The following is a 12,710-nucleotide window of genomic DNA, read 5'->3' as shown; positions in this document are numbered from 1 at the left end:
AACCTTGTGTTTTTCAAATAATTTTCCATTGGTTTAATGTCTCTGAATGACTTCATACAGTTTAACACTAATATTAATTCAAAACAGAAGACGAGTTTCAGATTTCATGTGTTTATTTTCATTTTCTCAAACATTTAACAGCTACAAGACGCTCTTCATTAAATCTACATGTCAGTGATGTTGAGCACAGACAGCTAAAGAAACAGTTTGGATCAATAAAAGACTAAATCAGACTCGCAGACTGATGCAGCTCCAGACCAAACACAGAGATGGCTGAAAGACGCCGCCGCCGCCGTGCAGAGCAGACGGGAGGAAATCTGCAGGACGGGTTTAAGACCAGATCTGATGCCAACAGCTGCAGGAGAGAGACGGAACGAGGCTGCGAGGAGAGTTTCTGAGATCTGAACTGAGAAGGAGACAAACTTCCCCTGAAGCCTGCAGACAGACATGCAGTGATGAAGAGGAGACATCCTCATCCTCATCTGTAAGTGCAAAAGGACACTGAAAGCACGTTTCATTACAGTCGTGTCCAGTCCAGGTGAGGAAAGTAAATCAATAAATTAGTGGTTTGATTCTGCTTGATGGAGTAAGGAACAACAGATGTGAGCTTTCTGACCTAGGACAGGACACGGGGAAGTCCAGGCACCTCCTCCTCCTCTCAGTTCTCCCCCAATTTTAGTCGTGCAAACTCGTTGGCCACCTGCAGCGCCTCCTCCAGGCACTGCGTGTTCTTGCCCGTGGCCTGGGCTGACGTGTCTTTGCCGCCTCCTTTGCCGTCCAGCAGAGGGCACAGCTCCTGAACCCACTCGCTGGCTTTCAGACCACGACCAGCCACGTCCTACAAGGGGGAGGAGAAAGTCAGCCCTGTGGAAAGGTGAGGAGCTGGATCGAGGTTCTGAACGAGCGGGCCTGCTTACCTGTGGGACCTGACACAGGCAGGTGATCTTCCCGGCATCGGGGTCGACGGTGAGGAGCATGGTGGCGGTCTGAGGGGACTGCGCCTTGAGCAGCTTCAGAGACTCATTCAGAGCCTGAGAAGACAACAAGAAAGTAGAACTCATTAGAACCAGAATGTAACACAGGTTACATCTCTATACGGACTTTAAGCTCTAAATCCTCCTCATCATTTATGCATATCACGCACACATTGTTAAATAAATTAACATCTCAGGATTGGCTTTAATCTGAAAACTTGAACAACTTTATTTTTTTGTTTTTCTAAACAGATGCGAGATTTTGCATTCATGTGCAATTCAAGGATTTAAAAGGAAGAAAGAAATCAAATTTCCATTAAAAAAAAAGTTTAATTTAAATGTCACCTTTGCTGAAGCTCCTGTCTCCATCGCCATGATGAGCAGAGGCTGGTTGGGGTTGCTCTGGATCACCTCCTTCGTCTTCTCCAGGACTCTCTTCTGGATGTCGGCCTTGTAACTGCGGTCCAGGTCGTCCATGGTCTTCTTCAGCCCCTTCAGGGATTCTCTCATCTCGTCCTTCTGCCACTGTGAGATGACTGCGGTGCCCAGCGACTGCAGAGAAGAGGGAGAGGTTGTCGCCATGGCGAAACTGCTCTCGGGTGTTTGCAGCAGAGACGTCCTTTACCTCGGACATGTCAGCGATCTCTTTCTGCACGTCCTTGTTTGGAGATGTTTGTTGCTTCACTTTGTCTCCCAGAGCACACAGAGCCTGACGGAGAGCATCTGCTTTCCTTTGAGCCTGAAGATTGACAAGGAGGAGGAAAAATGTAACTTTAAAAAACAAAAAAAAGTATAAGAACAATTAGAGACATTAGAGGCCCTTTTTAGTTTTTTGTTTTTTCAGATTTCAGTTTTCCAAACTTTTATTAAATCAAAACGTTTATGAGAAAAAACGTTTTCTTAACTTAAAAATAAAATTCTAAAGTTGTTAGTCAGACCCGTGTGATCTGCTCCCTCCGAGGAGGAAGAGATTTGTGAGCTTTTCTATCAAACATGTTCAGCAAAACTTGAAAATTAAGAGAGGTGAGACTGAATAGATTACAGAAAATCCAAAAGTAGACATGTTTTACCTAAATGAATTTCTGGACAAAATCTCATAAAGATGCACTGATTATTCAATCGTCAGGAGGATTCCCTATGTGGGCCTGAAAAAACAGGACTTCTGGAACATGAATTGTAAGCCAGTTCCAGATAATCACTACGTCAGGCTCATATTAGTACAAAAATAATAATAAAAAAGCTAAAGGGGTTTTGTGTATTTTTGTGTGAGCATCAAAGCAAACGGCTCAGCTGCTTTGATTGTATGTGTCACTGGGCATGTCTGGGCGTGTGCACTCTGACCTTCTGGGCTTCTGCTCCTGTCACCGCCACGATGCGGCGGATGCCCTTAGCGATGGCCTCCTCTGAGACGATGACAAACGGAGCGGCGTGACTGGAGTTCTGCAGATGGCTGAAGACGAGAGAAAAAAAACAAAACCCATCACCGACTGTGAAGGAAGAGGAGGATGAAGAGCACAAAAGAAAGGAGAGGTTTCTGTGTTGGATAAGGACCAGATCAAAGAGGCCTTTCATGAAGACATCTATGATTTTTATTTAACTAACCTGAAAAGAGACTCAAAGAACAACCATCATCAATGGAACGGATCTAATTCCTGAAAAAATAAATTACTGTCGCTTCATATTAAACCTTTAGAAAAACCTGACCAGCATCTCAAAGTTTTGGCAGTTCTGACAATCAAATTAAAACATAAAAAAATTGTTTTTTGCAAACAAAACAAACGTTAATCTGTTGTTTCTACATGAACGTCACAAACTAAAACTGACTTCCTTTTCCTGTCAAAAGAGGCTAAAAAAGCTAGTTCAGAATCAATGAGTCACTTGGATGAGCATAGATTCACTTTCTGTTGCATAGCTGCTGGTTTCCCAGCATGCTCTATAACTCACTCTCCTCTTCCCCATTAGACAGGGCATCCAAGAGTTCAGTCTTTTTATCACAGTTTTTTGAGAAAGGAAAACCAAAAACTGAGATTTATTTGTGTAAATGTTATTAACAAATTCCTTTTTTTTATTCCTATCTTGTTCTTACCACTGAGAATCATTAAAGGCTTGGTCACAACTGTAATTAAGTAAGAATAATGGAAGTCCTACACTTTGTAAACCTTGTCTGGACAGTTCACTTAAAAAGGTTATAAGTATCAAAAAGTCAGGGACAACACTGTATAAAACTCTTTTGGTACAGCGGAGGCAGTCCCAGCCCTTCGGCGAAACCTGATTTTTACTTTGATTTTTGATTTATTTTATTTATGATTTTAGTTATTACATTTTTTTTATTTTACAAAAAATGAGTGGTGTGTTAAACTATACAAAAAAAAAAAATCATTGCATTTTGGGGCCCCCTCCAGCATATGGCGCCCTAGGCGGCCTCCTAGCTCGCCTATGCCTAGGGCCAGCTCTGGGCGGAGGATTTGGTTCACTTTAAGTTAACCAAATATTTCCAGAGTGACTCTGAACACACCCTCAAACCACATACAAGAGTAAAGCAGGCTATACGCAGGGGTGTCATACAAGTTTTTGAAACTTTTTTTTAACGTTAGTCCCATTCAAGAGAAAAGTGTGCATACCGTGCACACCCTGACTATCAGAAATGAGAAAATGTAAGTGGACTTCCTACTGACATTTGTGTATCATCTACATACCCTGTGCATGCAGCATTTGCACCTGGTCCTTAAGGAGCCAGTACTCACCTTACAAACGGCTAGAGTGCAGCGTAAGGACATCAAACGACAGCATAACTCATGTCATAATTCAGTGTATTATCCTTATAAATACTTTGCCATAGACTTACCACATGCATGACAAGATGGCCAATTGAGCCACAAGGTAACTGCAACACACCTGTGCTCCCATTAAGATTCAATAAATGAGCTGTTTTTAAAATGTTGCTAATAAAGAAAAATATTAAATTAAAAACTCAAATGTGAGTCCAGATGCTCTCATGTCTGGGTGGAGTAGACGGAGCAGCTGGATACAGAAGATCAGAGCACAACTCTGTTTCTCTGCTCTCAAATTTGACAGATTTTAACATCTTTATATGACTAATGTAGCAGAGCACCGACCTCATGGTGTCACAATCGCCATGGCAACATCCAAAATTCACCATCAGGATTTCAACTCATTTTAAAAAGCGTCAAAAATATTAAAGGACTGCTGAAAAAAATGAAACAAACTTTGATCAGTCTGATTAAGTGAACTTTTTCATCGTCCAAACCAGCAGGGGGGTGACATCAGCTCCCCCCTCCTTTTGACATGTCGGATTAAATATGGATAAAATCTTTGTACTCACGTTCCCCCGCAGAACTCAATGGATGTGAGGGATCCTGCAGGACTGTTGGGGTCATCAAGCAGCTCCTGGACGGGTATACCGATGGACACGACCCGGACTGGGTCAGGGTACGTCTCGTCAAACACGGCGCGCAGACCCTGGATGGCCTTAGCTTCTGCCAGAGAAGCCTCTTTGGCGTAAACAGGCTAAAAGTAAAAAAAAAAAAAAAATTGAAAATCACAACTTTAGATTCAAATGTGAAGAGAAACGCTGAGTAATCGCTCCGATTCACACCTTTGCGTCTTTGATCAACCCACAGGCGATCTCCTCAGCTCGGTGGATCTCGTCGGTTTTCATAGCACCTTTAGCGGTGAAGTCGAAGCGCAGACGGTCAGGCGCCACCAGAGAGCCCCGCTGGTCTGCCTCCCCCAGAACCCCCCGCAGGGCGAAGTTTAGGATGTGCGTGGCGGTGTGGTTGCTCATGATGGGCCGACGGCGAGCCTGAAACACGTTGGAGGGAGAGGCAGAACATCAGCAGGAGGTCACCAAACTCAGCTGACGGTAAACGGGAACACCGTCTGACCTCGTCGATGCACAGGCTGACCCTGTCCCCCACTTTCAACGTCCCGTAGACCGTACCGATGTGGAGAACGTAACCCCCCCGAACCTGCGTGTTCTTCACGGTGAACTCCGTCCTCTGCAGGGACACATAAGAATAGAGTCAGTCATTCTTGCAATAACAAGAAGTTTAAACCAGCTAGAGTTAAAAAAAAAAATCTGGAGACTCTTATTTTTATTGCATCTGCAGCCATGACTTTATAAAGATTTGACTTTTTAAAATGAACCAATGTTCATGGCAGTCCTGCTGCACTCATCTGGGATAATTTCATTTAAACCTTCCAAAAAGATTGAAAAATGCAATTAAAGAAAAAAATGTAGACAAATATTGACCTGCAGTTTTCATTTTCATCATTAGTCAAAAAAAAAATCACTCAGACAACGCTTTGAACTATTTTAAAAGCATTCCAAGTGGTATTTTAATTATGATTATATTGTTTTTAGCCAAAATAAAATAAACCTGTCATTTTTTAAGACATAGTTCCTGCAGAGCAGATATAGTTCAATAGAAATTGGCCTCTGAGTTGTGGACAAAACTCTTGGAATGGAGCAACTCCGCCCCCTCTTCCCCTCTCTGCTGCTGAAAGCTCAGAACACGAGCTTGTGGCCTGTCCAGAGTATTTTTATGTTACAAATGATCAATTTTCAAAGAGTATTTTTTTTTTATCTGCTACTGATTTTTAACAATTTGAATAAAGAATAACTAATTATTTTCTTCATATATGTCGTTCATCGTGATTAAAAATGCCACAAGAATGGTAAAAACACTGAAAACATGATTTTCAGTTGAGGGAAGGACTCGGGATCAGTGAGTCAAACCGTTTTTACTTTTGGCTATAAAAGAAAAGAACATTTGTGCCGTTCTCACATCGTCCATGTTGTCGTTCTCTCGCAGCATGTAGCCTTCGTCATACGTCTGCCCGCCCTGCTCTGCGTAGAAGGATGTCTGGTCCAGCACCACGCCGCACTCCTGACCCGTCGTCACTTCCTCGCAGAAGGCGCGATCGCGGCGCAGAGCCAGAACCGTGGCAGAGGCCTGCTGAAACTCTGCACACGGGAACAGAGACGGTCAAGCACAGATGATGAATCCTGATAGCAGCTGAGTCAAGGTGAGAGGTCACAGACCGTAGTTCCCGTTTTCGTCCGAAGTATACATGTATTTGGGAGAGTCGTCTGTGGGGGGAACCTGCTTGTTTCTCAGCTCTTCGATGGCGTAGATGTCCAGCATGATGTGGTCCTCGTCTCCGGCGCCCTTACCCTGAGACTTTAACTGAACACACAGGTCCAAAAGCTTTACCGCTGATCCGCCCAGTGACCAAACATCAGGAAAAAATGTACAGAACATTGATATTCTGGCCAGTTGTTTGCTTGATCACTAATGTTTGTGTTCTGCCAAACAGATGTGAAAATCGAAGTTTTCTTCTTAGAAAATAAAATGATTTGTTGAGATCATAAAACACCATAAAGGCCATAAAACACATTAGACCTTCAGACATTAGAACTGTATTACGACTGTTCTGCTACATGAATGCACCTGGGATCAGAGCTTATTTAAACAGCACCTCTGGACTCGTGACTCGGACTCACAGAGCGAATGCCGCAGAGAGCTGACAAAAGAAAAACGTCAAACCAGATAAAGCAGCTTCCTTCTGTGCTTTTCCTCTCCTCACCTGTGCAGCTTTCTTCTCCTCCTCAAACCCGGCCAGGTCCACTCCCATCCCTTTCTCCTCTGCAATGAGGGAGGTCAGATCCAGAGGGAAGCCGTATGTGTCGTACAAAAGCCAAGCGGTGTCGCCTGGAATGCAGAGGAGTCTAAGAGCTCACCACGTCCACAAAAAAGACAGATATTCTCACTTTCATTAAGTTTCATCTTCTAAGAAAAAATAACATTTGAAATCTTTGACAGATTGAAGCAAATTGGTATTAAATTAAAGAAATGAGAGCAACTGTAGTTTCTCACCAGGGATGGTTTTACAGTCGCCCAGACTCATAATCTTCCGGTCGAGGATACGGCGACCTCTGCTGAGCGTTTTGAGGAACTGCGCCTCCTCCTCGTTGATGATGTCCTTCACCATGTCTGGATCCTTCTTCAGCTCTGGAAAAGCATCACCCTGCGGACACACACAGAAGAGGTTTGATATCAAGACACAATCACAGCTTTATCCTGAGCAGATTTTTTCATGTCAGAAGTAAACTTTGTTCACATATTTAGGAAATATCAGCTTTAACTTTCATTTCCACTTTCAGTACTTTCTAAAAACATGTATAAATATGTTGGATGAGACTATTTTACCCATTTTTTTTGTTTTTTCCTCCAAATATATATTTTGATAAATTATTTAGATAAAGAATAGTTTAAAAAAACAATTTCTGATAATCAAATAAAAAATAGTTCTTGCAATTCTGAAAGGAAATAGAAATTTACCCTGAAAATGACTGATATAGTTATCAGTTCAACTGTGCTTTATTTTTCTCTGCATTTTTTTTTCCTTTCTCTTTCATACAATGAACACACTTTTGTAGATTTTACTGCATTTATACCAGGAGTGTCACACTCCAGACCTCGAGGGCCGACCTCCTGCTAGTTTTCCATAAATCCTGTCTCATCCGCTGCCGATTACCTGTATCAGGTGTGTTGAGCCAATTAGAAGCTTCAATGTCAGATTGACTGAAGAACATGTAGAACTCCAGCCATTGAGACCTGGATTGTGACAACCTGATTTATACTGCATGAAGAGAATATTCTATGCAGAGTAATACTCTAAAAGATGTGTTTCAGCAGCAGAAATACATCTGTATTTAAGTTTTTAAGGATATTCTGGGTTGGAAAGGCAGCTGTTGGTGATATGATTTTTGTTCACAGCTCCCATCACTGCATAAGAAAAGTAATTCAGAGTGAAACTGAAGCTTATCCAGATCTGTAAGAAAAGATGGAGTAAAGATTTGCAGACTAAAGAAACTTATATGGGAAAAAATGAGAAAATAATCAGAAATTTGGATGAAAATTCTCTTTTACCTTCTGATACTAAAATAAAGTGAAAGGCAACATTTAAAATATTTCGAAGTTACGACTCCATTAAGTATTTCTTTACTTCTATTTCTATAAAAAAAACGACAAAAGTGTTTAGTTCTGCAGCTCCTTCAATAAGGAACAGCCTAAAATCTAAAATGAACCAGTGTTCTAGTTTTACTGTAGATATTTCAGAATTTGTTAAAAGGTTTAGAGGAAAAGTTATCTGATAGTGGATTTTTCCTGTTTTTGATTTAAAGTTCATGCTATGTGATTTTTCTTTTCTTTTAGTAGCGTGTTAAACCAATGTCCTGCAATATTTAAAGCATTTATTTGCTTCATGTAAAGAACGTTCTTAAAAAAAAAGCTTTTATTCTCACTGAGGTGACACTTGGTAAAATGAAAAAAGAGTAACTTATTTTAGAGTAAAAATTATCAGTTTATGTTTAAAGCAACAGTTTAGGACCAAAGTCTCACCAGGGAGTCGACCACCACATCCACCAGAGAGGCGAAGAAGCCTCTCTGAGCGCCCAGCTTCTCGTGAGAGTAACGGACGGCGCGGCGCAGGATCCTCCTCAGCACGTAACTAAACCCAGACATCACAACACGTTAAAATAAATAAACATTTTTGTTTTTCCTGCAGAAACCAACACAACTTGAGAAATGAACTTAAACGATGATTAAAAAGCTAAATTTGATGAAAAAGCTGGTTGATTTTCACTACAAAGTGAGGTTCTAAAGAGAAGCTTTTTTTCCTTTTATTTCTGTAGAGCAGATGCTGTTTTCTTTTAACTAAATAGAGTAGCAAAAACAGTTTTATCTGTCCCCACATTTCCCAAACATCGACCCCCCTGCTCACCCTCTTCCCGTGTTGTCGGGCCGGCCCCCATCCGACAGGGCGATGGTGATGGTGCGGGCGTGATCAGCTAGAACACGGTACGCCATATCGATGCCATCGACATCCTCAGCGCCAACTTTACCGGTGTAAGGTCGAGCCCCTGTTCCCTGAAAATAAAATCATTTTTAATTCTCCACATAAAAATACTTTTATTGAAATGTTATAACCTTCCAGTAAACTGTCTTTGATCTGTGAGGTCACTACAGATGTGACGCTCTGGCAGATGACCTCTGACTTCAGTCAATGATTACGGTTTTAGGTCTCAAAAGTGAATTTGTTTCCTCACAAATTGTCACTAAAACTATTTTCAAACACAAAACAGCTGGTTGGTGTTTCTGCATTTCTAAAAAAAAGCGCTTTTAAATACTCAGACTCATTATGGAAAGTAGTTTTAAAGTTAATCAAACAATTATTTTGAATTAAATTGATACATTTAGCTGAATATGTGACATTACAGTTGGTCTGTGTGATGGTCTGTAGTACCTTCTGAATGGCCTCAAAGTACGGGACAAAGAGATCGGTGTCGTAGTTGGACATCTTGTTCTGCAGAACAGACACCAGGCGCTCCAGACCCATTCCCGTGTCGATGCTTTTCTTAGGTAAAGGCTTCAGCTCTGTCTCCGACTCTCTGAGGAAAAACGAAGAAGAACTCTTCAGATTAAAGCAGCTCACATGAGCAGCAGATCAAAACACTATCGACTCCTACCTGTTGAACTGGATGAACACCAGGTTCCAGATCTCCAGGACGTTAGGGTCGTCCATGTTGACCAGGTGAGAGGCGTCTCTGTCGCCGATGCGGTCGTAGTGGATCTCGCTGCAGGGGCCGCAGGGTCCCGTGTCCCCCATCTCCCAGAAGTTGTCCTTCATGCTGCCCGGCAGGATGCGAGCCTCCTCCACCCTGAAGAAAAGTTAGCAGTTTTTCCATAAGAAATTAAGGTGGGAGGTTTCCTTTCTGAGGTGTTTTCTTCACAGAATCTTCTGTCATTTCAAATCCTAAAACACAAACACTCACCAGTCAAGAAAACACCTCTGCAACTTTACATTTAGTTTACATTACAGCAGCATCGATTTTAGTCTACAAAAAACTAAATTTAGAAACGAGAATAGTTTAAAACTAATCAAAAAGTGAATGTAATGAGGCGGTCTGTCGGCACTCGAGACTCCACCCACCTTTAGCTCTGGGGCAGGTGGGGGCTGCCTCTTTGGGTCTAAGGCTAAAACCATGGAGGGGGACTTATTGCACAAGCAAGGTGGTAGCTATGGCCCCTATGCGTTAACTCCACAGGCCTGATTGCCCTCTTCCAAACCCACACAATGAACAGCGGGATCATATTAAATCGGAGCTGGAGGTGGGTGGATGGGAGGAGTGACTCACTGTCTGTCATTCTTTTGTTTGGTTTAAATTCCAAAATAATTTAAAATAAATTTTCCAAAAGGAGTTTAAGCAGAAAAACACTTTTGAGTGTCAAAAAAATAAAAAATACACAACTACAAAACACAAGAGGCTCTCAGGTTCTGTTAGCTCAACTGATGGACAGGAGAAGGAAAGACAAAAGTGAATGTGAGGAAAAACTGCAACATAACAGAAGATCACAGTTTAACCAGTTTTTGTTGCTGAAATCGTTAATCTGCGAAACCAGACTCACCCCAGGTCTATCCAGATCTGTTTACACTCCAGATCAGGCTCCAGGCCAGCGTCAGGGTTTCCTCCAAAGTACGTGACATACAGACGGTCTATGGAGATCCCAAACTCCTGGGTGAGGAGCTCCAGGGCCATTTTACAGGCCAGTTGCTAGAAAGAAGAAATTTGTCTTAGAAACATTGTCCAAAAGTACTGCAATAGAAGAGTATCAGGAAATCTTCAAAGAGGTAAGGAGAAAAAAATAATGTCAAAATACCTTGAAGTAGTCCCCAAAAGACCAGGAGCCCAACATTTCAAAGAAGGTGTGGTGGTAAACGTCTTTGCCCACATCATCCAGATCGTTGTGTTTGCCTCCAGCACGGATGCACTTCTGGGTGTTGGCGGCACGCCGCAGTTTGGCCATGGGGTGGGAGGGGTCGATGGTGTTGAGGAAGATGGGTTTGAACTAAAAGTGCAAAAAAAAGCCGAAAAATACGTTATTGAGTGAGGAACACGAGACTGAAGCTGGGAGGATGGAAAGACACGTACCTGGTTCATGCCAGCATTGGCGAAGAGCAGCGTGGGGTCGTCCAGCGGGATGGTGGACGACGAGTGAACGTACTGATGTTCATAGCGGCGGAAGAAGTCAATGAACTTCTGTCGAATTTGAGCTGCGCTCAGTGAGGAGTCCATTCTGAATGAGCTCACTAGAAAGACAAACAATCAAACAAATTAACACAAACAACTAAACAAATCAGTTTCAGAATAAAAGCACAACTAGTTAACTTTTAGAAACCTGATCTTTGGTCAAATGTCTGTTTCTAATAAAATATTTTTTTATTTAAACTCATTTAAAGATTGAATATAACTTTCATGAGTCATATTCACTAAAAAGTATTACTTTTTTTTTAGTACTTTTAACAATTTAGTAATAGTTTAAGGGCCAGTTTACAACCATTTTTGAAAATTACAAATTTAACATAATAAATTTAGGAGAAAAAAAGTTGTAACTGCTTAATTACGAGAAAAAAGTCACATATTTATGACTTTAAAAGTCAAGGCTAAAATTATGACTTTTTCCTCATCAATTTACATGTTTTAAATTTGAAATTTAGAAATTTAAAAGTTTTAAATTTACGGCAAAATAAAAAAAAAAAATACACTTACGAGAAAAAAGTCATTATTTGACAAAACAACAACAAAAACACAAAGTTGTTTTTTATTTGACTCGTGTCCAAAGATGAAAAACGTGGAGTATTTGGTGAAGCTTTATTGGTCTTTTATATAAGAAAATGTATCAACATGAGGGATTTCATCTTTCAAATATAAGAGAAACAAAGATTTAACCTCTAAATATTTTTCAAAGTATATTAACATTCTGTTTTCTACAATCTTCACTAGATCTGGGTATGTCTGTCAAAGTTCCCGACTAAATTCAATTTATTTATATAGACAAATTAACTTGAATTGATCCCACAACAGTGAAAAATATTTGTTCAATTGTTCAAAAAACAAGATAGTAATAAATAACACTAGATTATAAATCATCTAAATGTAATACTTTTGTATTTATAAACTAACTGTTCTTAAATTCAATTCAATGAACCATTCTTTTCAATTTCCCTCTAAAATTTAATTGTGATGAGTTCTGGGAACAATTTTACAAAAAAGATGATTTAAACTACACAAATGTGGAACTTTCATAACGAAAATTACGATACATTTACACTTATAAAAACACAACTTAAAGCTGCATTTTCTATTCTGTTAATCCCAGCTCTACACCTCCCGGCAGCACCACAGAAACACTAACATGTGGAAAAGTCTGCAGAGCAGAATTCCCATCTGACAGCCCTGCTAAAAACAGAAACTCATCAGCAAAATAAACCTCCCATCGGCTCTACGGAGCATAGAAGAAGGTGGTAATTAAAGCAAGTAACCAGCACTCAGATAAAGTGGAAAAACTAGTATGATGAGGTAGTATCTTTAGTACGGCGTGCCAACTAAACCCTAACCGACATCCAGAAAATCATAAAATGAATAATTTTGTCAGCACATGCAGGAAAAACAAATGCAGATTTAGCTACAAGGCACAAACAACACAGTTCATGTTGACTTGGCAGCATTGATAGAGTCAAACAAGAAGGAAAAACTGACTTAACATCAGAAATATCCGAAAATATGGTCACATTTATACTATAACATAAAACTACAGTTATTGCTGTTCTTCTGTGCTCAAGTAAAAGGTGCAGATTATATAGGAATAT

The 12,710-nt window shown here is 40.7% G+C and overlaps 1 protein-coding gene across 4 annotated transcripts in view; it reads right to left on the bottom strand.

Moving 5' to 3' along the window:
- Positions 1–95: 95 nt before the first annotated feature.
- Positions 96–12,710, bottom strand: part of aars1 (alanyl-tRNA synthetase 1) — a 13,341-nt gene continuing 726 nt past the window's right edge. The window contains exons 2-21 of one of the 4 annotated variants that reach the window (XM_024281720.1): positions 10,993–11,150; positions 10,721–10,909; positions 10,469–10,614; positions 9,529–9,720; positions 9,306–9,450; positions 8,784–8,929; positions 8,402–8,510; positions 6,875–7,025; positions 6,585–6,709; positions 6,040–6,184; positions 5,783–5,961; positions 4,880–4,993; positions 4,591–4,797; positions 4,318–4,502; positions 2,316–2,424; positions 1,600–1,713; positions 1,320–1,526; positions 918–1,031; positions 617–838; positions 96–501 (exon numbers count right to left, since the gene is read on the bottom strand). In XM_024281720.1, the coding sequence (XP_024137488.1) occupies positions 659–838; positions 918–1,031; positions 1,320–1,526; positions 1,600–1,713; positions 2,316–2,424; positions 4,318–4,502; positions 4,591–4,797; positions 4,880–4,993; positions 5,783–5,961; positions 6,040–6,184; positions 6,585–6,709; positions 6,875–7,025; positions 8,402–8,510; positions 8,784–8,929; positions 9,306–9,450; positions 9,529–9,720; positions 10,469–10,614; positions 10,721–10,909; positions 10,993–11,136 (2,901 nt within the window). In that variant the 5' untranslated portion in view covers positions 11,137–11,150 and the 3' untranslated portion in view covers positions 96–501; positions 617–658. Of the gene's footprint in view, positions 839–917; positions 1,032–1,319; positions 1,527–1,599; positions 1,714–2,315; positions 2,425–4,317; positions 4,503–4,590; positions 4,798–4,879; positions 4,994–5,782; positions 5,962–6,039; positions 6,185–6,584; positions 6,710–6,874; positions 7,026–8,401; positions 8,511–8,783; positions 8,930–9,305; positions 9,451–9,528; positions 9,721–10,468; positions 10,615–10,720; positions 10,910–10,992; positions 11,151–12,710 lie in introns of all 4 variants that reach the window. The other 3 variants (XM_024281719.1, XM_024281721.1, XM_024281718.1) reach the window with 3 other exon arrangements.

The sequence above is a fragment of the Oryzias melastigma genome, linkage group LG6 (genome assembly GCF_002922805.2).
Source record: "Oryzias melastigma strain HK-1 linkage group LG6, ASM292280v2, whole genome shotgun sequence".
In the NCBI taxonomy this organism is placed as follows: domain Eukaryota; kingdom Metazoa; phylum Chordata; class Actinopteri; order Beloniformes; family Adrianichthyidae; genus Oryzias; species Oryzias melastigma.
The sequence above is the reverse complement of the archived record's forward strand: the minus strand, read 5'-3'. Positions and strand labels throughout refer to the sequence as shown.